This window comes from Castor canadensis, chromosome 15 (genome assembly GCF_047511655.1).
Source record: "Castor canadensis chromosome 15, mCasCan1.hap1v2, whole genome shotgun sequence".
Taxonomy (NCBI): Eukaryota; Metazoa; Chordata; class Mammalia; order Rodentia; family Castoridae; genus Castor; species Castor canadensis.
Genome location: NC_133400.1, coordinates 71,304,584 through 71,331,880, shown reverse-complemented (window position 1 = coordinate 71,331,880; position 27,297 = coordinate 71,304,584). Strand labels below are relative to the sequence as shown.

The following is a 27,297-nucleotide window of genomic DNA, read 5'->3' as shown; positions in this document are numbered from 1 at the left end:
GGGAGACAAAGGTAGGAGGATCACAGTCCAGGCCTGGACATACAAGACGCTATCTGAAAAATAACTATTGATAAAAGGGCTGAGGACATGGTTCAAGTGGTAGAGCCCTTGCCTAGCAAGTGCAAAGCCCAGAGTTCAAACCCTAATACTGCCAAAAAACAAAAATCATATTAAAGGAAAACTCCTTGTAGACAAGAATTGTCAAGGGACTTGTACTTGACCTAGTTCCTCTATTTAAGGTTGCAAATCAATGTTTTCCTGCATCCTGTTTCTAGGAGCTGTCTTTTATTCTGTAGGTTTTACAGGGCTGCAGTTTGCTTCCCAGGTTTCTGTCCAGTACACTCTGTGTACCTAACTTTCATCCAGGAAGCATGTTGGAGCACAGACTCCCAGGCCTTGCCCAGTCTCCAGTTCAGGGGTTTTGGAGCCTGGGAACATGTACTTTGTTGAGCATCAAGGCAGACTGGGACCACACTCAGAAAAATACTGCTATAGTATAAACATTTGTGTCTAGTTTCAGAAAGGTCCCTAATTTAGTCACTGTGCTCCTGCTTTGAATACGTTTTATTCATTTATTTTTTTGTAAAACTCTGTTCTCATCTAAAAGTCCTTAATGCTTTTTTGTTAATGGTACTAGGGTTTGAATCAGGACTTGGCACTTGCTAGACAAGCATTCTACTACTTGAGCTATGCCCTAGCCCATTTTGCATTGGCTATTTTGGAGATAAGGTCTTGCTTTTTGCCGACAATGGCCTGGTCCTTAATCCTCCTATTTTAGGATTCCACCATAGCTAGGATAAAAGGTGTACATCACCAACACCCAACTTTTTTCCTGTGGACAGAGTCTCACAATTTTTTTGCCTGGGCTGGCATCAAACCATGATCCTACCAAGTAGCTAGTATTACAGGCTTAAGTCACCTGTGCCTGGCTAGTCCTCAACACTTTATGGCAGTGATCACTCACAGTATTTACTCTGTGAATGGATACCTCAGCTGTACTGATTATGTAAAAATTGGTCTTTAAGTGTTGATGATTTTTTGGAAACTCACATACTTTATTTTTAGCCTCTCATTGGTATTCGGTATGAGTGATGTGTGATACATAGATTATTACTAACCAGAGACGACACCTCCATTTTCAAGTGCTTTTAAGCCATGGTCTTTTTTAAGTCATCTGCCTTTGTTGAGGCCAGTCTCTTTCCAGAAACATCCTTTCTACTTTTGACTGTCCTTACAAGTTGCCATCTAGCAAACTCAGCATCATGATTGACACACACCATTTTTTAAAAAATAAAAGTAATTGCCAATATTTACAAAAATCCAGATTTCAAGTTTCTCTTGAAAAGCCAGAATATCTAGTCTACTGGGCCTTGGGCTGTTGTGGGTCACCTGGCAACCACAGTACATCGCTCTTGAACTGGAGACAAGAGCTTGACCTTCACTCCAGCCCCAGGCTCCCTCTGGCACATGAAGACATCACTGGACTACCAGTGTTCTTGACTATGGGATTTAACAGTGAAATGATGTCCTGCCCTGTGCTGGTCTTTTCTGTCTTGCGTTCTCGTTGACTGTGCACTATACAGAGGAGGGAAGGAGAGAGGGAAGGTTTTGTTTCTTTCCTATTGATGCATCTTCAGTACTTCTGATTGACTAATAAGGTATCCTGTGGTTCCTGCTTATTCCACACAGGTGTGTCTCCCTACAGCAAAACCGTGAGTTCCTTTCAGTGTCTAGCATAGATATGAACGCTTACTGATCTAATCTTTTAACAATTTATTTAGAATTTCTACTTGGATAACAAAGGAAAAAAAGAAGGCAAGGAAACCAATGAGAAAATGAATGCAAAGAACAAGGAATCTTTACTTGAGGTAAGCTTCATTTTGCAGACTGGAAGAAAACAGAAGGTTATTTGCTGGATCTACTTTTAAATTATTTGTTCCCCCAGACATTGCAGAATCCTGGGAAATGCACTGAAATTTTAACTTAGGGTTTTAAAATAAAATTACTAAATTTTAGCTATTTAGACAATTCTACAGTTTCCTTGAGTTTGTTGTAATAAAGTGTAAAGTGTGGCATTAGATGATCTATTTTGCTTTTCATGAAGTTAAGTTAGTAAATTTTTTGTTATTGTACTGGACAACATTTACAAAAGTTCTTATAATATATCATAGTTGAATTTACCCCTTCCATCTTTTTCCTTTCACCCCCTCTCCCCTCATTCCTGGAGTAGTTTCAACAGATCTCATTTTTCCATTTGCATACATGAGAACATATTCCCATCATATACCCTCCTACTCCTTTTCCTTATATCCTCCACCCTCCCTCTGGTACCAACCCCCAGACAGAACCTGTTTTGCCTCCCTGTTTTCTATTTTTGGGAGGAAAAAAAAAGACTGTTTGTTTAGGATAGCTATACAAGGAGTTTCATTATGGCATTTCCATGTATATATGTACTGCATCCCAGATTGGTTCATCTCCTCCATTTTTCTCCTCTCTACCTTAGTCCCCTTCTCATAGTAATTTCAACAAGTTTAAAAATCCTCATAAACTCATCTGCTAACTTTCCATATGTTCATTGCTTATGTGTTCCATGGAAGCCAGATGTAAGGATTTCCAAATCTGTGCATCTTCTGAGATGTTCTTCCAGCAATCACATTTGGTATAAGTGTGAGATTTGTAATTAGAGACCTAACTGGAGGAGGATTTGGCTCTGCCCAGTGTTGTTTGTGTTCTAATGGGCAAGTGCAATATTCATGTGAACTTCAGTTTCTTCCTTTTTTTGGTGCTGGTGGTACTGGGGTTTGAACTCAGAGCCTTGAGCTTGCTAGGCAGACACTCTACCATTTGAGCCATGCCTCCAGCCCTGAAATTCAGTATCTGAAGTTCACATTGGATCACCACAGAGATTCAGGGAGAGAGAGAGAACTCAGATGTCTGTCATTATCACTACTGGGGCATGTTCCAGAAGTTCATTTGATGATTGATTTTCTGGAAACTCCTAATGAGTTTTCACACGGCAACTATGCTAAAAATTGAGGGCCATGCACATCTCTGTAGTCCCAACTATTCAAAAGGTAAAGAGAGGAGGATTACAATCTGAGGCTGGCTCTAGCAAAAGGTCTGAGACCCTATCTAGAAAAAGAGCCAGGCATTGGTGGCTCATGCCTGTAATCCTAGCTACTCAGGAAGCAGAGATCAGGAGAATCACAGTCGGAAGCCAGCCCAGGCAAATAGTCCACAAGACCCTATCTCGAAAAAACCCATCACAAAAAAAAAAAAAGGGCTGGTGGAGTGGCTCAAGGTGTAGGACCTGAGTTCAAGCTCCAGTATTGCAAAAAAAGAAAAAGAAAAGAAAAATTAATAGCAAAAGGACTGGGGGGTGTGGCTCAAGTGGTAGAGTGCCTTACTAGCAAGTGTGAGTCCCTTAATTCAAACCCAGTACTGCCAAAAAAAAATGTTTATTTGAATGTTTATTTGATTTAGTAGAATAATATGTAATTTTATTCCACTGCTTTAAAAAATAAATTTGTTAAGAATTATATAATTCTATGCAAGTTTTGAGATATGAAAATATACACCAGAAATCATGCTTTATATATTATTAATTTATTTTGGGTAGAGAAATATTATAAGTTTTCTATTTACCGGCAGTGAAATAATAATTTTCTTACTTACCTTAAAAGTAATAATTGCTCCATCTTTCGAGTTCTAACAACAGTGGTAGACCTTAGTAGATGCTTACTTTCACAGTAGACCAGGATTGCACTCACAACCCCGACATGAAGTTGGACTGCTCCATTTCTAGAAGTCAGGGAGCTGAGGTTTAATGGTCCATGGTCTCCGAGCTCAGTGGTCACTTTCCTTCCTTTTGGCAAATAGCATATAATGTAAGCATGAATCAGGATTGTAGACAAAATTAGCTTTTAGTTTAAAGGCTAACTTGAAAATTTGTTCAAATGTGTACATATTGTGTGTTTTTTATCTTTCATGTGTTTCATGTCTTCGAATCTTAATTTTAGGAAAGTTTCTGTGGAACATCTATCATTGTACCAGAACTTGAAGGAGCTCTTTATTTGAAAGAAGATGGAAAAAAATCCTGGAAAAGACGCTATTTTCTTTTACGGGCTTCTGGAATTTATTATGTACCCAAAGGAAAGACTAAGGTCGGTGTATTGGTCAGCTTTTCATCACCTATGATTATCAACTTTAAGAAAGGAGAGGTTTATTTTGGCTTACAGTTTTGGAGGTTCCAGCTCATGGTCGGTTGACCCATTGTTTGGGGCCCGTGGTTTGGCAGCACCAGTATGGCAGAAGCAAAAGAAAGAGAGGAGAGACCAGGGTCCCACAACCCCTTGGAGGCACGCTCCCAGTGACCTCATTAACTCCTGATTGGCCCCACCTCCTGAAGTCCCTACCATCTCTGAATAGTGCCACAGGCCAGGGAATCAAACCTTTAACAAATGGGCCTTTGCGGGACATTCTAGATCCAAACTACAGCAGTCACAAAGAAAAAAAAAAGTTATTTTAGCAAGAAAGCATTTCATGAGCCTAAAACTACAGAAACCCCTCATGGGAAAATTCAAACATATATATACATATATGTGTCAGATTTCAAAAATTATGGTAGGAGCACTTTTCTATTCACCAAGGCTTGTCCCCTGTATCTGCACCCTTGTTTTGTAGTCATTATGAGTAAAACTTATTCTGTCTGGAATCACAGCGGTGTTAGAAGTCTTGATAAGATCTTCGTTGAGATTTTAGCCCTTAACTCTGAATATTTAAATTCTTTTCTGATGTGTACTGAATGCATTTTGCTACCTAATTTAGCAGAAATATTTTAGATCATTTAATTTATACTTGGCCAGCTGGGGTTATTGGCTCAAATCTACTAGCATGTAATAAGTTCTTCTTTGAAATGTAATTTTAAATGTTCATTCAGACCATTGGCTTTTCCTTAGATCTTTTCTAAAGGGTTGAGACATTTCTATCTTTCATTAACCTTTAAAAAGCTTTAGAATATATCTCTTATCTATATCTTGGGTAAACTAAATCCAGGGCACCATCAAATGGTATGATTTTGGGTTGCAGCTCTCTCTGATAAAGATTAACCCATGTTCATGTCCAGGTTGTCCTCCATTAGTAAGGAGACACTGTTCTCTCTGTGGGAGGCAGGAAGGGCATTGTGGGTAACTCTTGGTGCCCAGCAGCTGCTGCTTGACTTAGCCTCTTTTTCTCTGGTCTCAATCTTAGAAGTTACACTCTCCCATCTATGCTATCTCCAGTCTACTCCCAAGTGGGGATATAACAATTGGCCAACAAATAATTTGTTTTATTTTAGAACTGTTACATCTTGGACTTAAATATAAGTGAGGCATATGAATTACAAAATGTTCACATTATGGATTGGAGGCATAGCTCAAGCAGTAGAGCGCCTGCTTTGCAAGCATGAAGCCCTGAGTTCAAACCCCAGTCCCACAAAAAAAAATAGTGTTCACATTAGAGTTGGACACTTTCTCTCATTAACATTGGGAAGAAGGAATTAACCAGTAAGTCAAGGAAAAGAATAAGAACTGTAATTATTGGGGAAAAAAAGAAGGTAGCACTCTCATTGTTCACAGTTAACATGATTGTCTACATAACATTAGAGGAGGGAAGGGAAGAGAAATGACCCAAACATTGTATGCACATATGAATAAAAGAAAAAAAATGACAGTATTAGACACTCACCTGAAAAACTCTTAGGAACAAATAAATTGTTTTCCTTTATATAGACGATATGGAAATTAAATATAATGGAAAAGACTACATGCATACCAGAGACGAAAACTACAAAATACATAGCAATAAACTTAACAAGAAATGCTCAGAATGTATACAGCATAAAGCATAAAATTTTACAAAGAAAGTAAAGTGGAACTGAATAAGTAGCAATGTGCCTTGTTGCTATATGAAAGATAATAATTCTCCTCCTATTTTTCTATAAATTCAATGCAATCTCTATAAACATTTCAGTAGGACTGTTTACTTAAAATTTCACAGACTGGACCTAAAATTAATTAAGAAGAGATACTGTTCCAAAATAGACTCCCTAAAATTATGAAGACCATTTAGCTAGAACTCCTTTTACCAGAGGTCAAAACATTAGATTTTTTTTTTAAAGACAGTTAAAGTGAAATGGGTCAACACAGGGAAATTAAAATCAGTAACTTACAGTGGTGGGGAAAGAATATGGTATTCAATAAATAGTGTTAAAAGTAATCCAGAAAAATCATTTCCCAGCTCATCTCAGATTAAATCCAGGTTTATTAAGATGTCCTTAGGAAAATAGTATTAAAGTAGTATAAAAATAGAAGAAAATATTGATTGATAATTTCATAATAGTAGGGTAGAGAAAGCTTTCTTCATTAAGAGTAAAAACTCAAAATTACAAAGCACAGAATTGACAAATTTGACTATATAAAGTTGTCTGAAATTCCTTGTGGCCCAAAGATACCAAACGAGACTTTTAAGACTAGCTATAGAGTCAGTGAGTTACATTTGCATAGTGTATAACTAAGTATGATTATTCATAATGTACAAAGATTTCAACAAATCAGTAAAAGAGACTTCAACAAATCAACAAGAAAAAGATAAACATTCTCATATAAAAAAAAATAGCGAAGCTTATTGAGAAAAATCACACATTCTCTCTCATGTGCGGATTATAGACCCAAAACAAATGCAGTAATGTTATTGGACATGGGTCACACACTAAGGGGAGACCATGCACGGGAGGAATAGGGAAAGGAAAGGAAACCTAAAACTTGAATGTGGTTGATGTGCTCCCTGTTGAGGAGCTAATAAAGTAATTTTAAATTGGCAGAGGCCACTATGGGAAGGGGACTAGGAAGTAGTGAAGAGGTCTGTTGAAGATGAACAATGTGGATTGTGATACATAAGGGCAGGGAAGCAATGCTAGGAATGTCTCTGTATAGCTATCTTTATCCAAAACTAGCAAAAACAATCTTTCTTGTGTTTTAAAACATGCTTAAAAAAACATGTTTATGTTTTAAAAAAAACAATTATCTCTTATGTTTTCTCTTCAACAAAATAGGAGAAGAGGACGGAACAGGTTGTACCTGAAAGCGGGGTGGTGGTGGGAGGAAGGTAGCACAAACAATGTATACACATGTAAGTAAGTGTAAAAATGATAAAAGGAGAAAAGAAAAAAAGCTTATTGAGAATTCACAGAAAAAGAAATGAGAAAAGCTATCAGGTAAAAGTTGTTCTATCTTACCAGTAATTAGTGCAATAAAAATTAAACAGTGAGATATCATTTCTTCCCAGGTGATTGATAAAATTAGTAATATTGATATTCAATTTTGGCGGTAGTGAGTAAGAAAAAAAGTTAGAATATAAACTGGTAGAGCAAATGTATAAGACTTATGCAAATGTAAAAGGGAGTACCCTTCCAAATGGCCACAGCACACTTGGCAATCCATCCCATAGAAATATCTTCTCATACACATAGTATTTTTTGTAGTAGCAAAAAAACTGAAATGATCTCTGATTTCATCTATAGTAGAATGCTAGTTCAAAATAAATTGCTTTCCCTATACAGTGTAATCCTACACAGCCATAAAATGAATGCCATATGGCCTTTCATGTGACCTGTCATAGATACCAAGAAAAAGAACAACTTATGGAACAGTATATGTAATAAAATCTCATTTGTGCTTTAATTTTGTTTTGAACTGGGGGAGGGGTGTCGCTCAGTGGTAGTGTTTGCCATGCATGACCCTGGGTTCAGTCCCCAGCACTGAAAGAAAATTGTGTATGTATGTGTTTGTATGTAAGTGGTGCATCTAATCATTACTGTATAAATGTTTACCCAAAAACATCTAGGAGAATACTAGCAAGCTGTTAACTGTGATACCTCTGAAAAGGAATAAGAAAAACAGACAATGAAGGAAAATGTGCATTTTATTATACATTTGAATTATGATGAGTATGCATTATTTGGTAATTAAAACTTCAAAAATCCAGAAGAAAATAGGTGAAAAGCTGTACCACTATTTATAAAGGAATAATTGCACACTGCAGTATGGCAGTTCTGCCCTTTATTCCTTATTTAATCAGTAGGTAAAGAATTGTAAAATAAAAAATGAATAATGGAACAAGAAACGCAATTGATGCGTAACCAAATATGTAGATTAGAGGCTGCCATCTTCGCAAGCATATTATCTGTGGAGAAGAGGTCTCTGTTTCCATGGCAACCACACCAGCAGGAAAGAGAAAGCAGGAAAGAGCATGGAGCGTGTGCTAATGTGTTGAGCACCAAATTTACCTCTCCTCATTCATCCTGAGGGGGATTTTTGTTGTTGTTAATGTTCAGTCCCAAACCCATCACTGACTTAGAATGGCAAAAGCCAGAATGAAGTGTCTGACTAGGTGCTCAGCTTGTCTTCATTGCATTCATAGTGACATCCCACGCTCTGTGGATTCTGATTCTGGGAGTCGTTGGCAGGTGCTAGAACAACAGTGTCATCTTTCACTTTATTTCAGGGCCTGTGGCACTGGATCTTGCATTGGTCACACTCTTTGTCTTTCATCTTGTGTACAGACCTGGCTCTGAGAGCATTAAATATCATGGATGTTCATATACATTATCCAAAACTTCAACGTTTTCTCTACTAAAATGGAATTCTTTGTTTTGCCATCAAGAAGAACCTTGAGAAATTATCAACTGTCATCTCACTTGAGGTTATTTTTCCCTCTCTTTCAGACATCCCGGGATCTGGCATGTTTTATACAGTTTGAAAATGTCAATATTTACTATGGGATTCAGTGTAAAATGAAATATAAAGCACCCACCGACCACTGTTTTGTTTTAAAGGTATGTCACAGTTTATGTGGGTTAATATTTCCTTTTAAGGGAAAATGTTAAATGTTATATAGTTAACTGCAAATGTGATATAAGACTTGTTTTTGGTGATACTAGGTTTTAACTCAGGGGTCCACACTTGTTAGGCAGGTACTCTACCTCTTGAGCCTGAAATTTTTGTTTGTAAACCAAAATAAGGATGGGTCTGTCAGTTTGAGCCATCTCCCCCTGAAGCCTTCTATCTGAACTTTAAATAAATTTGTCTGGGATTTCTCATCTCTTCTGAAAATAAAAGTTCCACACTTTAAGAAATTAATTAACAATTTTAATGATAAAACCGGAAAGTTTTTCAGTTCTTTATCTATTGGATCTTATTTCACTGTAAAAGTTTTTAGAAATTATGAGGTTGTCAAGATGTCCTAGAAAAATATAGAAAATTGCAAAAAAACATTTTAAAAACATTATTGGGTTGTGAAACTTTTTAAGGTGTGTATGGTCAAAAGGCACTGTGTATTTTCAGGTGTTTAAAATGGTTTACCTATTTTTAACATAGACTCTCAGTACAGTCAGAACAGTAGACTGGTCATTCTTTTTACACCTACAGAGTTCTGGGTTTAGGACCATGGTAAGACTTTTGTTTGGTTTTGGTTTTGTGTTGGTTTTTTGGTGGCACTGGGGTTTGAACTCAGGGCCTCATGCTTGATAGGCAAGCACTTTTTTTTTCTTTTATTCATATGTGCATACAATGTTTGGATCATTTTCCCCCCTTCCCCCCACCCCTCCCTTTCCTTCACCCCCTCCCTCTCCCCCCAACCCCCTCACTACCAGGCAGAAACTATTTTGCCCTTATTTCTAATTTTGTTGTAGAGAGAGTATAAGCAATAATAGGAAGGAACAAGGGTTTTTGCTGGTTGAGATAAGGATAGCTATACAGGGAGTTGACTCACATTAATTTCCTGTGCGTGTGTGTTACCTTCTAGGTTAATTCTTTTTGATCTAACCTTTTCTCTAGTTCCTGGTCCCCTCCTCCTATTGGCCTCTGTCACTTTAAAGTTTCTGCATTAGTTCCTTTGCATTGAGGACATCAAATGCTATCTTGTTTTTTTTTGGGGGGGCGGTTCTTGCCTATCCTCGTACCTCCCTTGTGTGCTCTCACCCCATCATGTGATCAAATTCCAATCCCCTTGTTGTGTTTAGGCAAGCACTTTTACCAACGACCATGGTCAGTTTTTGTTTGTTTATCTTAGATAAATATAGCAATTAGGCCAAGTATATCATGCTGAGCAATTTTGCCTCTTTGAATATTTGCTTTTATTTATTATAACCAAATATTAACTGGTTGAAATTATTGCCTTCATTAAGGATTCAAGATATTGTGTGGTTTTCATTTAGGCATCCTACTCTTCTTCATTACTAAGCATTTACTTTTAGTAATTTATCAATAATATTAATAATAATGAACATTGGACTAACTCAGTCAGCCTAGTACTTCCCTGGTTGCTCTCAATACGGAGCGTTTTGTCCCCCAGGGGACACTTAGTTGTCCAGAGACATTGTCAAGAACAGAGCTACTGGCTTCTAGGGGTAGGGGCCAGGGTCATTGCTAAATATCCTGTTTCCAGTTCTTGCACCTCCTTGTCTCTTTCTCCAAAAGGAAGGGTAATAAGAATAATAGCAAACATTTGTATGTATTTCAGTTGATAGATGTAGAACCTGAACAGAGAGATTGCCCAGCCAATAAGTGGCTGAGTCAGGATGAGAATCTAGTGATGTCACGCACAGGAAATCAATGTGAGTCAATGCCCTGTATAGCTATCCTTATCTCAACCAGCAAAACCCCTTGTTCCTTCCTATTATTGCTTATACTCTCTCTACAACAAAATTAGAAATAAGGGCAAAATAGTTTCTGCTGGGTATTGAGGGGGTGGGGGGGAGAGGGAGGGGGCGGAGTGGGTGGTAAGGGAGGGGGTGGAGTGGGTGGTAAGGAAGGGGGTGGGGGCAGGGAGGAGAAATGACCCAAGCCTTGTATGCACATATGAATAATAAAAGAAAAAAAAAAGAATCTAGTGATGTGACTCAGTGGCCATTCTTTCAAATACTACTTGCCAGGCTGCCATAGATTTGGACAGGAAGCATCCCTTTGCATTATCTCCCATCCTTGAACCTTGTCCACACTGTTTGTCTTCCTATTTTACCCTGTAATCTTTGTAATCTTAAGGCCCTGAGAAATTACCAAAATGGAGGTCTCAGTTTCCACATGGGCATTCCAAAACAGTTCATTACTAAAGTGATGTACGTATTTCTTAAGTAGGACAAAAGTTTTGGAAAGAGTTTCTGAAATGCTGACCAGTAAACTAACTGATCTGAAGTCACTGGGGGCTTGTTGAAATGCAGGTTCCCTGGGTCCTGCCTTCCTGAATCAAAATATTTAAGGATGGGTTCCAGGAATTCTACCTCAGTATGATCAGGGTTTTCACCCAGAGCATTAGAATGTGTCTGACTCTAAGTATCAATAGTTACGTCTACCTGGTGATGAAATACCCAGGGTGAGCAGACAGTATGGAAGTCTATCAGTGAGAGCAAGGACCATACCCCAGAACCAGGGTCTGGAGGTCGAAACAGATGTCTGGCAAGTGAAAGAATAAGATCTTAGATCAGAGGCCCCCAGAATGGGGACTTAGACACAGTGAATGGGGAAGAAACTGTTTCAGGCTGACAAATGCTTGGGACTAGGTTATGGAATTACAATAGGTTTGACTTCTCTGACCTGGGAAACATGGTTGTCCTGGGCTGTACCAGGACAGCAGTGCTGAGTCCCAGGGTATTGAACTAGAGCTCCTGAAAGCCTTCCTATCCATGGCTTACAACTTCAGGAGAGAGTTGGGGCCCCTCTGGAGAGAAGAGAGGATTTTGAGGTAGAGAAGCCAGCAGGACCTGATGGATCTGGGAACAAGAATCATGAGCAACCCCAGTAAAATATGCATTCCTTTTTTCACAGGACAACTTCTCAGTTCCTTCCCAGGAATATTTTTCTTATTAATTTGCTGAGTAAAAGGGTCTATCATGGTTCGTTGAACCAAGATACTTGCTTGCTGTGGTTGTCAAGTTTACCTTTTGCCAACCTCCTGGTCACTTTTGCATTCACAGAAAAGTTTACTAACTTTTCTATTGGTTTCCACTAAACCCAGTCTTGACCTCCTCCCCAGCTGTTGCCCACACTCATCTTAAATGGTCTCCATCCACAAACATTCTGCTAGGCATAGTTTGTCTTCTACTCTGAGTAAAACAGAGAATAGAACTGAATGCCCCAGCTTACTTCTAAACTTATCTAACACAGTAGCTGTCCTGTTTCCAACTTTCAATCTCAGAAGAGGAAGGCTACCCCTCCAATGTTATCCTCCCCTGTGGCCCCGCCACTGGTGACTTCCTCTTGCTTCAGCATCTCCAACCTCCCTCCACAGAGTTCTCCCCCTTTGGTCGCAAACATGTTAAATATTCCATGCTTTGGGGGTTTTGAATCACTTACCTCCATTTTATCTGCCCCACTCCTTTATGCCTAGGGTTGAGTTGGCATCTGCCTTCCCTTCAACTTAGCCTTCATTTTTTCCTTTTTTAAATTTTTTGAGACAATGTCTCTGTGTAGCTTTGGCTGGCTTGGAGCTCACTATATAGTACAAGCTGACCTCAAACTCACAATCCTCCTGCCTCTGCATCCCAAGTGCTAGGATTACAGGCATGAGTCACCACACCCAGCCACTCAGACTTCTTGAGAAAGTCATAGGTCTTCAATTCCTCAACTTTCACTGTTAGTATAATTCATTCATTCGAAAATATTTCTTTCAAATCTACTTTTATTCAAGGCCTTGAGATACATCAGTGAACAAAATAAAGATCTCTGTCTTTGTGAAGCCACTGTGCTAACAGGCTTCTCCCATCACCTCTGTTACAATCATTGTTAAGGTTTCCAGTGACCATGATATTTTCCCAGTCTTTGGGCTTCTCATTCACTTGTTGCATTTTGACCATTTCCTCATTTTATGGTCTTCAACCTCAACTTCTCTGCATCCTCCTACTCCAGCTGCATTTCTGCTGGTTCCCTCTCCCCCACACACACTAGGATGTTCTACAGCATTTTTTCTATATTTGGTTCTGTATCTGGTGATCATATTCCCAGCCACAGCTCCAGCTGTCATGTGCTACTCATTCCCTATCTGTGGCAGAGTCACCTTCTCTCCGAGTCCCACACCTGCAACAATCACAGGCCTAACAGGCACCTTAGCCATAACCTGTCACACAGTGACTCCAACCTTCTCCCCATCCTTATCAGCCCCTTCTCTCTGCAGTCTCTCGTCAGATTAATCACCCACTGGGGCAGTTTCCTGGGGCTTTCATAACAAATTACCACCAGACAGGTGACTTAAAATAGTAGAAACATTTCTATTGGTTGAGTTCTTTCTGAAGAGCTCTGAGGGAAAAATCTGTTCTGAGCCTTTCTCTGAGCTTCTGGACGTTTTCAGCGATCCTTGGCTTCCCTGGCTTGCAGCGGTGTAAAGCCAGTGTCACCTGCATCTTCCTCTGTGTATTTACATCTGTGTTTCTTCTTTTCTCATAAGGACGCAGGTCATTCCTCACTCCAGATCCAGCTTCCATAAAGCCACAGGTCACTTCTGTTGTTACTGTGATGTTTTAAAATGTGCAGTGGCCCACAGAGCCTGGAGGACAATTCTGGCTTGAAACAAGGCCCATTACTCCAAGTCCTCTCTACCTTAGTTTCTACCTCTTTCCATGGTTTGCAGACATTAGTCACATAGAACTTCTTGATATTCCCCAAATATATTACACCTTTCTGTCACTTCTTCAGAAAGCCTTTCTCAGCCTCTGTACTCAAACTCTTATTATCCAATCTACCTTGTCATAATCACATATTTGTTTGGCAGAGGTCTCCCACAACTACCGTTCCCTAATAATGATGTAAACTGTCTTTTTTCTTCTTTTCTTTTTTTGTTTTGTTTTGGCTTGGTTTGGATTTGAGTTTTTTATTTGTTTGGTTTTGGTTTCATTTTTGTTCTTTTAAGGTAGGGTCTCACTATGTAGCCCAGGCTGGCCTCGAGGTCCTCCTGTCTCAGCCTCGTGAGTGCTGGGATTACAGATATGCACCACCATGCCCCCAGCTTCTTACTTCTCAGCACCCAGAGGTATTTGTTGAACAAATGAAGCCTTTGTTCTAGTTATGGTTCTAATGCTACGTTTGGCCTTAGACAAATTGCTTAATCTCTCTTCTTCATATTGTTAAGTTCAGAGGGTCTGCAAGATCCTGTTTAGCACAGACATTCTGCAACCACCTTGACATTTGTGTACTATGCTTCATGTCCTAAGAGAGCATCTCTCTTTTTCCTGTACAGGAACAATCAAATTTTTAAACAAGAATCTGACCAGTGGGACTGAGCCAAGATTGTCCTTAACCCCTTTTGAAAATCATTTTTCAGCCAAAGCCTTAGGCAGTAAGCCAAAGGTGTGACTGGAGAACCAGCACAAGTGAGGGGGGTCTGTGATGAGAGGCCTAAAGACTTTCTGCATTACGAAGTGAGCAAGAAAGGAGCCTACTACCCACTAGGCAGTTCATCTTAGAACCATAGACTCTGAGGATTGCAAGAGACCTTAGAGGCCTCTGTTGTATGTTCAAAGCCATCTTATTTAAAGCCTATAATTTCAGCTACTCCAGGGTAGAGGCAGGTAGATCTCAAGTTCCAGGCCAACCAGGAGAAAGACAGCAAGACTCTATCTCAAAAACAAAATCAAAACAAAAAGAATGGGAGTTTGGCTAATGTGGTAAAAGTGCTTGCCTGATAATGCATGAGGTCCTGGGTTCAATGCTCAGTACTGGGGCAGGGGGAAATTCTTTTTTATTTAAGGGAATGACCACATTTTATTTTATTTGGATGAATAACATATTTTAGAAATTTATTGGACACCTCTATGCAAATGATTGCTTTGTGTCTTTTTTGTTGCAAATACCATTTACAGTCTGCTACTGGAAGCTTCACTCTAACAAAACATGCACCCAAACCAAGACAAAAAAAATTAATGCACTAAGGTAACAATGTCAGCTTTTTAAATGTCTTAGAAAGAAAATAAATTTCCTTTCTAAGAACAATTATAAACATTAATTGTTGAAGAGACCAATGCTTGCCTCTCTTACCTGACAATCAGAGCAAGAATGCATTGTAGCATAAGGGGATGTGTTTCTGGTTCTGAAAGACAGGGGCTTTGCTTTGGTTTCCTAGTTTTATTGTTGAAATGCTGCAGGCAGTTGTGGAATGTCACATTCCATCCAACAAGTGCCTGGCTTATATTTTTTGCCAGTTCCTCCTTCAGGTTCATTAATGCAACAAATCCTTTTTGCTATTCGGCCACATTACTTGAATTGTTAGAGATTTCAAATGGTTAAGGGTCACCAGAGAGCATGATTATTGAAGTAATGTTTGCAAAACTAAAATCAAACTGTCAGAATTATTGAGCAAGCATTGAACTGGGAAAACAAGGAACTGTGCTGCACACATCCAAAAGTGTTTGCTGACATCTGCTGGTCAGAATGGAAAACTACAGTAACATTCAGGAGTCTCCTCAGGAAAGGACTTTCTGATACCTAAGTAAACAGGTATTAAAGGGTTTGTAATGCACATTACAAGGACTGAAGGATGTGGATAAGGGAAGTAGTCTATTTAAAGATAAAAGTATAAGAATAGACTTTCCTCAATTCATTTAAAATGCTAAAATAGGATATCTTTATAATTTTTTTTCTGTGGTATATTTAAAGTCTGGTATTTTGGCTTAATAACTCAAGATACATATAGAAATCCTGAGTAGTAAGTCAAGACATGTATAGTAATCACTCTAAGCATCAGTTTTCTCATTTGTAAAACCAGAAAATTCTGAACTTTCAACAAGCTCCTACAGGGTACTCATGACTCATTATCCTTTCTAGGCAAAGACAACAATATCAGTCTGGGTCTTTGGGAATGCCACAGGGTAACCAGTCCAGATGCTGCTTCTCTGATTCCAACTAAGTTCAGAGGCTCAATGCTCTTTGCTCAAACTACCTTCAAAAATTAGCCATTTTCTCAAAGGTCATTGATCGTGCTGAAGGCAAAACTGGAGGGCTCTGTCCAATACCCTAAAAAAGGAATTGGACCACTTTACTCTTTTCCTGCCCACTGAAGCATAGATAGTTACTCCCAGATCACTTGTCATCTTATGTCATCTTTAGCATTTTTAGCACTACCTATGCTTATCCTAGCAGGATTAACAAATTCCTTTGAGGAATGAAGGAAGAAGAAAGTTGGTATACACACTCACACAGACACACACACACACACACACACACACACACACATACACACACGCAATGTTTGTACTTGGTAGTTACTTTCCCATACAATAAAATATATTCAAAAAATGGTGACTGGGACACAGATGCAGACTGTGTGAGCTCCATGAATCAGGGACCTTGCTGAGACGCTGGAGACACACTTGGCTGAGGTAAAGCACCAGGGAGAGCTGAAACTTCAGCACCCTGAACCCCTAGACTGTGGAAGGCTTCTCCATGTCACAATACAATGAAAGAACAGGCAGACCACCACCCCCATGCCACTGCTGGGCCACCGCCTGCCAGGCCTCTGCCCCACAGGTCCGCCAGGCTGTCACTCACTGCCCACCACAGGAGGGCTCCAGCACCATCAGACACCAGCTCCAAACCTGCCTAGGAGACACAAACAAACAGGACTGGATACTAAAGGAGTAACACCAGAACTACTAAGACTGAAATTCTACTGTTCCTGAACTGGGGATTTTTTTTTCTTTAAGTGTTTGTTTCTCTTGCTCACTGTTTGATTGTCCACCATCTCTCCCTGTTAATTTGTTGGCTCTCCTTTTTGTTTTTTTCTTTTTGTCTTTTCTGTTTCGTTTTCTTTTTTCTCCTTCTTTCTTGGTTTTGTTAGTTGTACTATTGTAAATTAGCTAATACTAAATTACACACAGACCAGGGACAGAAACAGCACCAAGTGGAATGATGGGAAGATGAAAAAGGGATGGAAACCATTCTCCCCCCAAAAAATAAATTAGTACAGGATTCAGAGGGAAATGAAGAAAATGGATACCCAGATCTAGACTCCAACAAAACAAAGATAAACTATACCAAGGAACCCAATGAAGCCCACAAGAACTTCCTGAAAGAAGAAATTCTGCAAGTAATTGATGAGGCTTTCATAGAGACATTACTAGACATGGTCAACCAAAATAGTCAGGAGGCACTCAAGAAATTCCAAGACAACAAAAATAAAGAATATGAGAAAACACAAAAACAAATAAGTGAAATCACAGGAGCCCTAAATAAATACCAAATTGAAACAGAAAACACCATAGAGAGATAAATGAATTAAGGACGAAAATTGACAGTATTAAAGAGGAAGTGACCCATGATATGGAAAACCTCAGAAAAAAGAATGAAACAGAAATACAAAACACAATGGAAGGCCACTTCAGAACACTAAAACAAGTAGAAGACAGAATCTCAGAACTTGAAGATGAAATGGTAATTAAAGGAAAAACTGAAGAACTATTAGTCTGACAACTCAAGTCCTGTGAAGGGACTATGCAAGAACTTACCGACTCCATCAAAAGACCAAACCTGAGAATCATGGGCATTGAAGAAGAAGAGGTGCAAGCAAAAGGAATTCATAATATAGTCAACAAAATAATAACAGAAAATTTCCCAAATCTAGAGAAAACTATGCCCATTCAGGTACAGGAAGCCTCCAGGACACCAAACAGACTTGACCAAAACAGAACTACCCCATGACATATTATCATAAAAACAATAAGCACAGAGAATAGATAAAGAATATTGAAGGCTGTAAGAGAGAAAAAAACAACATACAAAGGTAAACCCATCAAAATCATAGCAGATTTCTCAACAGAAACCTTAAAAGCAAGAAGAGCATGGAGTGAGGTCTTCCAGGCACTGAATGAAAATAACTTCAACCCTAGGATACTCTATCCAGCAAAACTATCATTCAAAATAGATGGAGCAGTAAAAGTCGTCCATGATAAGCAGAAACTAAAACAATATATGACCACAAAGCCACCACTACAAAAGACTCTTCAAGGATTCTGCACACAGAAAGTGAAAGCAAACAAAACCATGAAAGGACAGGCAGTACCAAACAACAGGAGAAGAAGAGGCAAGACAGTAGACAGTAACATTGATTCAGCTGCACACAATCAAACCCTTGAACAACAAAGACAACTAAATGACAGGAATCACCACATACCTATCAATACTAACACTGAATGTTAACGGACTAAATTCCCCCATCAAAAGACACTGCTTGGCAAACTGGATCAAAAAGGAAGATCCAACAATATGCTGTCTACAGGAGGCCCATCTCATTGACAGAAACATACACTGGCTTAGGGTGAAAGGCTGGAAGAAGATTTACCAAGCCAGTGGCCCCCGAAAACAGGCAGGAGTAGCAATACTTATCTCGAACAAAGTAGACTTCAAACCTATATTGATCAAACAAGATAAGGAAGGACACTCTGTACTAATAAAAGGAAAAATACACAAAAAGGAAATAAAATTTCTCAACCTATATGCACCCAATGTCAATGCACCCAGTTTCATCAAACATACTCTGAAGAACCTAAAAACATATATAGACTCCAAGACAGTGGTGATGGGAGACTTAATACCCCCTTATCACCAATAGATAGGTAATCCAAACAAAAAAATCAATAAGGAAACTCTAGAACTAAATCACGCCATAGATCAAATGGACCTAGCTGATGTCTACAGAATATTTCATCCAACTTCTGCAAAATATATATTCTTCTCAGAAGCTCATGGAACCTTCTCCAAATTGATTGTATCTTAGGGCACAAAGCAAGCCTCAGCAAATATAAGAAAATAGAAATAATCCCATGCATTCTATCTGATTATAATGCATTAAAACTAGAAATCAACAACAAAAACAACAGTAAAAAACATGCAAACAATTGAAGCTGAACAACACATTGCTCAGTGATCAATGGGTCATTCATGAAATAAAAGAGGAGATTAAAATGTTCCTGGAACTTAATGAAAATGAAAACACAACCTTCCGGAACCTATGGGACACAGCAAAGGCAGTCATAAGAGGAAAGTTTATACCCAGGAGCGCATATATTAAAAGGTCAGATCTCAAATCAATGACCTAATTCTACATCTCAAACTCCTAGAAAAACAAGAACAAGCAAATCCCAAAACAAGCAGAAGGAGAGAAATAATAAATGGTAAGGGCTGAAATCAAAGAAAGAGAAACAAAAAAAATACATACAAAGAGTCAATGAAACAAAAAGCTGGTTCTTTGAAAAAATAAGTAAGATTGACAGACCCCTGGCAAACAAGACTAAAATGAGGAGAGAAAAAACCCAAATCAGTAAAATCAGAAATGCAAAGGGGAGATAACAACAAATACCACAGAAATCCAGGAAATCATCAGAGACTACTTTAAGAACCTATATTCTAATAAATTTGAAAATCTTGAAGAAATGGACAGGTTTCTAGATACTTATCACCATCCAAAATTGAACCAAGAAGATATTAATCACTGAATAGATCTATAACACAAAATGAAATTGAAGCATCAATCTAGAGTCTCCGAAAAATGAAAAATCCAGGAACTGATGGATTCTCTGCTGAATTCTATCAGACATTTAAAGAACTAATACCAACCCTCCTTAAACTGTTCCACAAAATAGAAAGTGAAGGAACACTACCTAACTCATTTTATGAAGCCAATATTACTCTCATCCCAAAACCAGACAAAGACACCTCCAAAAAGGAGAACTATAAGCCAATCTCCTTAGTGAACATCAATGCAAAAATCCTCAATAAAATAATGGCAAACCAAATCCAACAACACATCAGAAAGATCATCCACCATGACCAAGTCAGCTTCATCCCAGGGATGCAGGGGAGGTTCAGCATACACAAATCTATAAATGTAAGACAGCACATTAATACAAACAAAGACAAAAACCACTTGATCATCTCAATAGATGCAGAAAAAGCCTTCAACAAGATCCAACACCACTTCATGATAAACCCTCTAAGAAAACTAGGAATAGAAGAATGTACCCTCAACATTGTAAAGGCCATATATGACAAACCTACAGCCAACATCATACTTAATGGTGAAAAACTGAAACCATTTCCCCAAAATCAGTAATGAGACAAGGGTGCCCACTATTCCCACCCTATTCAACATAGGAGTTGAATTCCTAGCCAGAGCAATTTGACAAGAAGAAATAAAAGGAATACAAATAGGTAAAGAAACTGTCAAAATATCCCTATTTGTAGATGTTATGGTCCTATACCTTAAAGACCCAAAAACCTCTACCCAAAAACTCCTAGACACCATAAACAGCTATAGCAAGATGGCAGGATACAATATCAACTTACAAAAATCATTAGCTTTTCTATACACCAACAATGAACAAACAGAGAAGGGATATATGGAAACAATTCCATTCACAATAGCCTCACAAAAATCAAATACCTAGGGGTAAACCTAACAAAGGATGTGAATGACCTCTACAAGAAGAACTACAAACCCCTGAAGAAAGAGATCGAGGAAGACTACAGAAGATGGAAAGATCTCCCATGCTCATGGATTGGTAGAATCAACATAGTAAAAATGGCTATCAACATGTTTAATGAAATTCCCATCAAAATCCCAATGACTTTCATCACAGAGATTGAAAAATCTACCCTGAAGTTCATTTGTTTCCAAAACACAAGACTGCAAATAGCCAAGGCAATACTCAGCAAAAAAGAACAATGCTGGATGTATCACAATACCTGACTTCAAACTACATTATAAAGCAATAGCAATAAAACCAGCATGGTACTGGCACAAAAACAGACATGAAGACTAGTGGAACAGAATAGAGGACCCAGATATGAATCCACACAACTACACCCACCTTATTTTTGATAAAGGTGCCAAAATATATGATGGAGAAAAGACAGACTCTTTAACAAATATTGCTGGGAAATGTGGTTATCCATCTGCAAGAAACTGAAACTAGGTCCATGTTTATCACCCTATACTAGTATCAACTCAGAATGGTTCAAGGACCTTAATATCAGAGCTGAAACTCTGAAGTTAGTACAGGAAAGTGCAGGGAATACTCTGGAAGTAATAGGTATAGGCAAGGACTTCCTCAATAGAACCCCAGCAGCTGAGCAACTAAGAGAAAGAATGGACATATGGGACTTCATAAAACTAAAAAGCTTCTGCACAACAAAAGAAATGGTCTGTAAACTGAAGAGAACACCCACAGAGCGGGAGAAAATATTTGCCAGCTATACATCAGACAAAGGAATGATAACCAGAATACACACAGAACTTAAGAAACTAAACTCTCCTAAAATCAACGAACCAATAAAGAAATGGGCAACTGAACTAAAAAGAACTTTCTCAAAAGAAGAAATTCAAATAGCCAAAAAACACATGACAAAATGCTCATCATCTCTAGCCATAAATGAAATGCAAATCAAAACCACACTAAGATTCCACTACACCCCTGTTAGAATAGCCATCATCAAAAACACCACCACCAACAGGTGTTGGTGAAGATGTGGGGAAAAAGGAACCCTGGTACACTGCTGGTAGGAATGCAAGCCAGTGCAACCACTATGGAAAAAAAATTTGGAGCCTTCTTAAAAATCTAAACATAGATCTGCCATATGATCCAGCAATCCCATTCCTGGGGATATACCCAAAGGAATGCAACACAGGTTACTCCAAAGGCACCTGCACACCCATGTTTATTGCAGCACTATTCACAATAGCCAAGTTATGGAAACAATCAAGATGCTCCACTTCTGAGGAATGGTTTAAGAAAATGTGGTATTTATACACAATGGAATTTTACTCAGCCATGAAGAATGAAATCTTATCATTCGCAAGTAAATGGATGGAACTGGAGAACATCATTCTGACCACAGTTAGCCAGGTTCAGAAGACCAAAAATTGTATCTTCTCCCTCATATGCGGACCTTAGATCTAGGACAAATACAGCAATGTTTTTGAACTTGGGTCACATGACAAGAGGAAAGCACATGTGGGAGGTATGGGGATAGACAGTAAACATAAAACATGAAAGTGTTTGATGTCCCCACTCCAGAGGAACTAATACAGAAACCTTAAAGTGACAGAGGTTAACATGAGAAGGGGATCAGGAACCAGTGTAAAGATCAGTTAGAGATGAATCAGCATGGGTTGTCACACATTTGTGCATGGAAGCAATGCTAGGAATCTCTCTGTATAGCTATCCTTAACTCAGCAAAAATGCTTTGCTTTTCTTATTATGCTATGTCTTCTCTTTAATGAAATTAGAGATAAGGGTAGAACAGGTTCTGCCTGGAAGCGTCAGGGAGGGGTGGCGGGGGAAGGGGGAGAGGGTGGGTCGAGGGGCAGGGGGGAGAAATGGCCCAAACAATGTATGCACATGTGAATAAATTAATAAAAAAACAAATAAATAAATAAAATAAGTATATTCAAAGTTATAATGGCCAATGAAAATCAACATGCACAGTTTAGAGCTTAGGTTTGGTTGCCTGCAATATTTCTGGCTGAACAGGAAATGTGTTTATTTGTGTCTTCAACAATTATTTTGACATTTGGACTGGAATACCTTGCATATGCTGAAGCTAAGTATTTGGGATCTTCAGCAACAAATTAGATGTAGTTCCCACTCTCCTGGAGCATACAGTCTGTAATAGACAGAAACATACAACAGAAATTACAAGGGAATAAGGAGTACAAAAGAGGGTACAGAGTGCCTCCTTTTCTTCTTTGTGTCTGCCATTCTCTTTATGACCTCCAGGGAGGCTCAGTGCCACTTAATAATAGATAGAAGCATTTCTTCTGCAGACCATCCACCCAGAGACCATTGGCCTATTTGGGTATAAGATACTAATTAAGAAAGGGAGAATATTTTTTGCAAGACCCTGAATTCTTTTTTTTTTTTTCATTTTTCTTTTATTATTCATATGTGCATACAAGGCTTGGTTCATTTCTCCCCCCTGCCCCTACCCCCTCCCTTACCACCCACTCCGCCCCCTCCCTCTCCCCCTCCTCAATACCCAGCAGAAACTATTTTGCCCTTATTTCTAATTTTGTTGTAGAGAGAGTATAAGCAATAATAGGAAGGAACAAGGGGTTTTGCTGGTTGAGATAAGGATAGCTATACAGGGCATTGACTCACATTGATTTCCTGTGCGTGGGTGTTACCTTCTAGGTTAATTCTTTTTGATCTAACCTTTTCTCTAGTACCTGTTCCCCTTTTCCTATTGGCCTCAGTTGCTTTAAGGTATCTGCTTTAGTTTCTCTGTGTTAAGGGCAACAAATGCTAGCTAGTTTTTTAGGTGTCTTACCTATCCTTACCCCTCCCTTGTGTGCTCTCGCTTTTATCATGTGCTCATAGTCCAATCTCCTTGTTGTGTTTGCCCTTGATCTAATGTCCACATATGAGGGAGAACATACAATTTTTGGTTTTTTGAGCCAGGCTAACCTCACTCAGAATGATGTTCTCCAATTCCATCCATTTACCAGCGAATGATAACATTTCGTTCTTCTTCATGGCTGCATAAAATTCCATTGTGTATAGATACCACATTTTCTTAATCCATTCGTCAGTGCTGGGGCATCTTGGCTGTTTCCATAACTTGGCTATTGTGAATAGTGCCACAATAAACATGGATGTGCAGGTGCCTCTGGAGTAACAGTCTTTTGGGTATATCCCCAAGAGTGGTATTGCTCGATCAAATGGTAGATTGATGTCCAGCTTTTTAAGTAGCCTCCAAATTTTTTCCAGAGTGGTTGTACTAGTCTACATTCCCACCAACAGTGTAAGAGGGTTCCTTTTTCCCCCGCATCCTCACCAACACCTGTTGTTGGTGGTGTTGCTGATGATGGCTATTCTAACAGGGGTGAGGTGGAATCTTAGCGTGGTTTTAATTTGCATTTCCTTTATTGCTAGAGATGGTGAGCATTTTTTCATGTGTTTTCTGGCCATTTGTATTTCTTCTTTTGAGAAAGTTCTGTTTAGTTCACGTGCCCATTTCTTTATTAGTTCATTAGTTTTGGGAGAATTTAGTTGTTTAAGTTCTCTGTATATTCTGGTTATCAGTCCTTTGTCTGATGTATAGTTGGCAAATATTTTCTCCCACTCTGTGGGTGTTCTCTTCAGTTTAGACACCATTTCTTTTGATGAACAGAAGCTTTTTAGTTTTATGAGGTCCCATTTATCTATGCTATCTCTTAGTTGCTGTGCTGCTGGGGTTTCATTGAGAAAGTTCTTATCTATACCTACTAACTCCAGAAGGACTCTGAATTCTTGATAGCAGAAATCACCCTTGGGCTGTTTTAGGGGTCACAAGACTACAATTCTTATAGGCATTATTTCTGTAACATAGAAGTATGTTAAGTTCCCTGGAGCAAGCTTTCTCTCGCTCCCTTGTTGGAGTGAGCTTTCTCTCACTCCTGGTTATTATCAAAACTAACTGGGGCTAACTGGGTGGTGATGGGAGATGCAGAAAGGACAAAGGATAGTCAGACAGACAGAAAGTTGGGGCCAGGTGTGTTGGGTGCTCCAGTGGAGATGCACAACCCCCATGGCTTCTTTTCTCTCTTATTCTCTTCATTCATTCTGCTTCTTTTCTATATACTCTTCAAGGCCTTACTCCTTTACCTTGTTTCTAAAATCTTCTTTAAAACCTTGCTTTTAAAGTCTTCTTTTCTGTTCTTTAAAGTCTCTTTCCTTAGACTCACAATGTCCCATGTTTTCTCTTAGCTGTTCTTTAGCATAATCTCTCTTAAAGTCTTTGTTCCCAGGCTTGCACTGTCCCATGTTCTCTTTAGCTTTTCTTTAGCTTAGCTTTATGTTAAGTTCTCAGTGCAGACTTTCTATCAACCCCACTTTAGCAATTCCCCTTTAGCAATTCTTTTCCCTTCATCAATTCTCCCTTCATCAATTCTCCCTCAGCCATTCATTTTCCTTTCAGCAATTCTTTTCCCTTCCAAAAGCCTCCCACACCAAAAAGCCAAAAGCCTAAAAGCCAAATGCAAAAGCCTCAAAGCAAAAGCTCCCAAAACAAAAGCCTCGTGTCCTCCTTCAGTAAGACTTTTATATCCAGTGGTAAACAGGGTGAAGCAGTGGTTCTCAGGGAGGGGTGTGACATTGTAACAGGAGAAACCTGCATTCTTGCTTCTCTGAACATAAACAACTTAGGAGAAGCAACTGTTCTGTATTTTCCTCTTCTGTGGCCAGGGCTGTGCCAATCTCAGCCTACAGATAAACATCTTTCTTAGGAAAAGCAACTGAGCTGCATTGCCTTGCTTATGTCCAGTTCTCATAGGCTTCTCATAATCCACTCTCCACAGTTCCCCTATCTGACAAGTAGAGAAACAACTCAGATATCTTTGGGAGAATACAGCCATGATAGAATGGAGTCTTTCAAAAGTTAAAAAGGCAGAAGTGACAGTATAGTAAAAAGTGCTTATGATAAAACATGTAACAGACTCCCTAAATCCTTTAAAGTTTAGCCATTTTTAAATGTATCCATCACCAACTGTAATGGTGCCCCCTGTAATCCCAGCTACTCAGGAGGCTGAGGCAGGAGAATCTTGGATTCAAGGCCAGCTTGGGAAACAAAGTGAGACCCTCACATTTCAAAAATAAATAAATAAATAAAAGTACCCTGTGCTACCAGTAAAATTAATACCTTAGTAAATCATATATAGAGTTTTTTAAAGTTATTTTGAGAGGCATTTCAAGTTCCTGAAAAGTGGGGTTTGTAAATTGTCTTCAAAACCGCTTCTTTCTAGCATCCTCAGATTCAGAAGGAGTCTCAGTATATCAAGTATCTCTGCTGTGATGATGCAAGAACTCTGAACCAATGGGTCATGGGAATAAGGATTGCCAAGGTAAGAGGGCATCCAGACGTCACCCAATCTTGAGCTTGCCAGCGGGATTTAGCTTTTGTGCCACTGTGAAACGGCTGGTTCACTCCTGGGTGAAGCCCCAGGCATTATCTCTTTTATTTACCCACTGGGTGTTTTAAATAGTGGAAGTGATGCAAACATGGACCTGCCCACTGATCTGAGAGCCAAGAATTGACTTTCAAATGAAACTTTTCAGATATTTATTCTTGGAAAGGATTGCAAGCTTAGTGCACAATTAGTCAACATGAGATTGGGCTGGGTGTGTAGCTCAGTGGTAGAGCACTTTCCTAGAATGTGTGAGGCTCTGGGTTTCATCCCAGAACTACACACAAAAAAAAGTAAACACAAGATTGAATCTACAGTAGAGTTACATGAGACATGTAATCAGAATTACATAGCTAAAGCTCTCCTCTAATGGGCAGGTAGAAGTATTAACTGACCCTGCTGATCCAAAAAATTATTTAATATTTTGTGAATATTTGAGATATACCAAAAAACCCCAGCTTGGGCAAGGAGTAAAAAGAGTAGTCATGGAGTATCTTTTTCTCAATGTTTATATATTGCAATTACAGAATTTGCAATAAATGGATTCCTTTCTTTCTTCCCTAGTATGGAAAGACTCTTTATGATAACTATCAGCGGGCTGTGGCAAGGGCTGGACTTGCCTCTCGGTGGACAAACCTGGGGACTGTCAACGCAGCTACGCCAGCTCAGCCTTCTACAGGTACAAGCAGAGGAGAAATCCAATGTGCATTCAAGGCTGAGAGCATATGTCCTAAACTTATCTAACACATTGTAGAAAAACAAATCTTGTAGACACCCACACATGCCCCCATATCTGTTTTCTTACAAGTGACCTTTAACAAAGATTTGGCCACTTTTTTTATGACATGGCTGAGGAAAAGCTCGTCGTGAGTTTAGAGCGAGCTAGAAGAGAGGTGTGTCTCATCAGAGTACAAATACTGTTTGTCCGAGGCTCGTTAATTTGAAGCTCAGGATTGTGCCTGAGGTTGTGCTTCTATGGCATGAGATTGGAGTCTCCTGTCCAATCCGGGACATCACATTTTAAGGGTAACATAACAGCAACTTTTTTTCTGGGGCTGGGGTTTGAACTCAGGGCTTCAGTGCTCGGTAAGTAGGTGCTCTACCACCTGAGCCATGCCTCTAGCCTTTTTTGCTGTGGTTATTATGGATGTAGGGTCTTGTTTTTCACCAAGACTAGCCTGGAACCACAATTCTCACAATCTTAGCCTTCCATGTAGCTTGGGATGACAGGGTCTCACTAATTTTTCCCCAAGCTGGCCTCAAACTGTGATTCTCCTGATCTCAGCCTCTTAAGTAGCTAGGATTACAGGTGATCCACTGATATCCAGTGTGTTTGTA

At 39.1% G+C, this 27,297-nt stretch overlaps 1 protein-coding gene across 3 annotated transcripts in view; it reads left to right on the top strand.

The window, feature by feature from the left end:
* Nucleotides 1-27,297, top strand: part of Apbb1ip (amyloid beta precursor protein binding family B member 1 interacting protein) — a 109,352-nt gene that overhangs the window by 71,731 nt on the left and 10,324 nt on the right. For all 3 annotated transcript variants that reach the window (XM_074056478.1, XM_074056476.1, XM_074056477.1), the window contains exons 9-13: nucleotides 1,782-1,868; nucleotides 4,020-4,163; nucleotides 8,765-8,875; nucleotides 25,798-25,896; nucleotides 26,524-26,638. In XM_074056478.1, coding sequence (XP_073912579.1) covers nucleotides 1,782-1,868; nucleotides 4,020-4,163; nucleotides 8,765-8,875; nucleotides 25,798-25,896; nucleotides 26,524-26,638 — 556 coding nt within the window. The remainder of the gene's footprint in view (nucleotides 1-1,781; nucleotides 1,869-4,019; nucleotides 4,164-8,764; nucleotides 8,876-25,797; nucleotides 25,897-26,523; nucleotides 26,639-27,297) is intronic.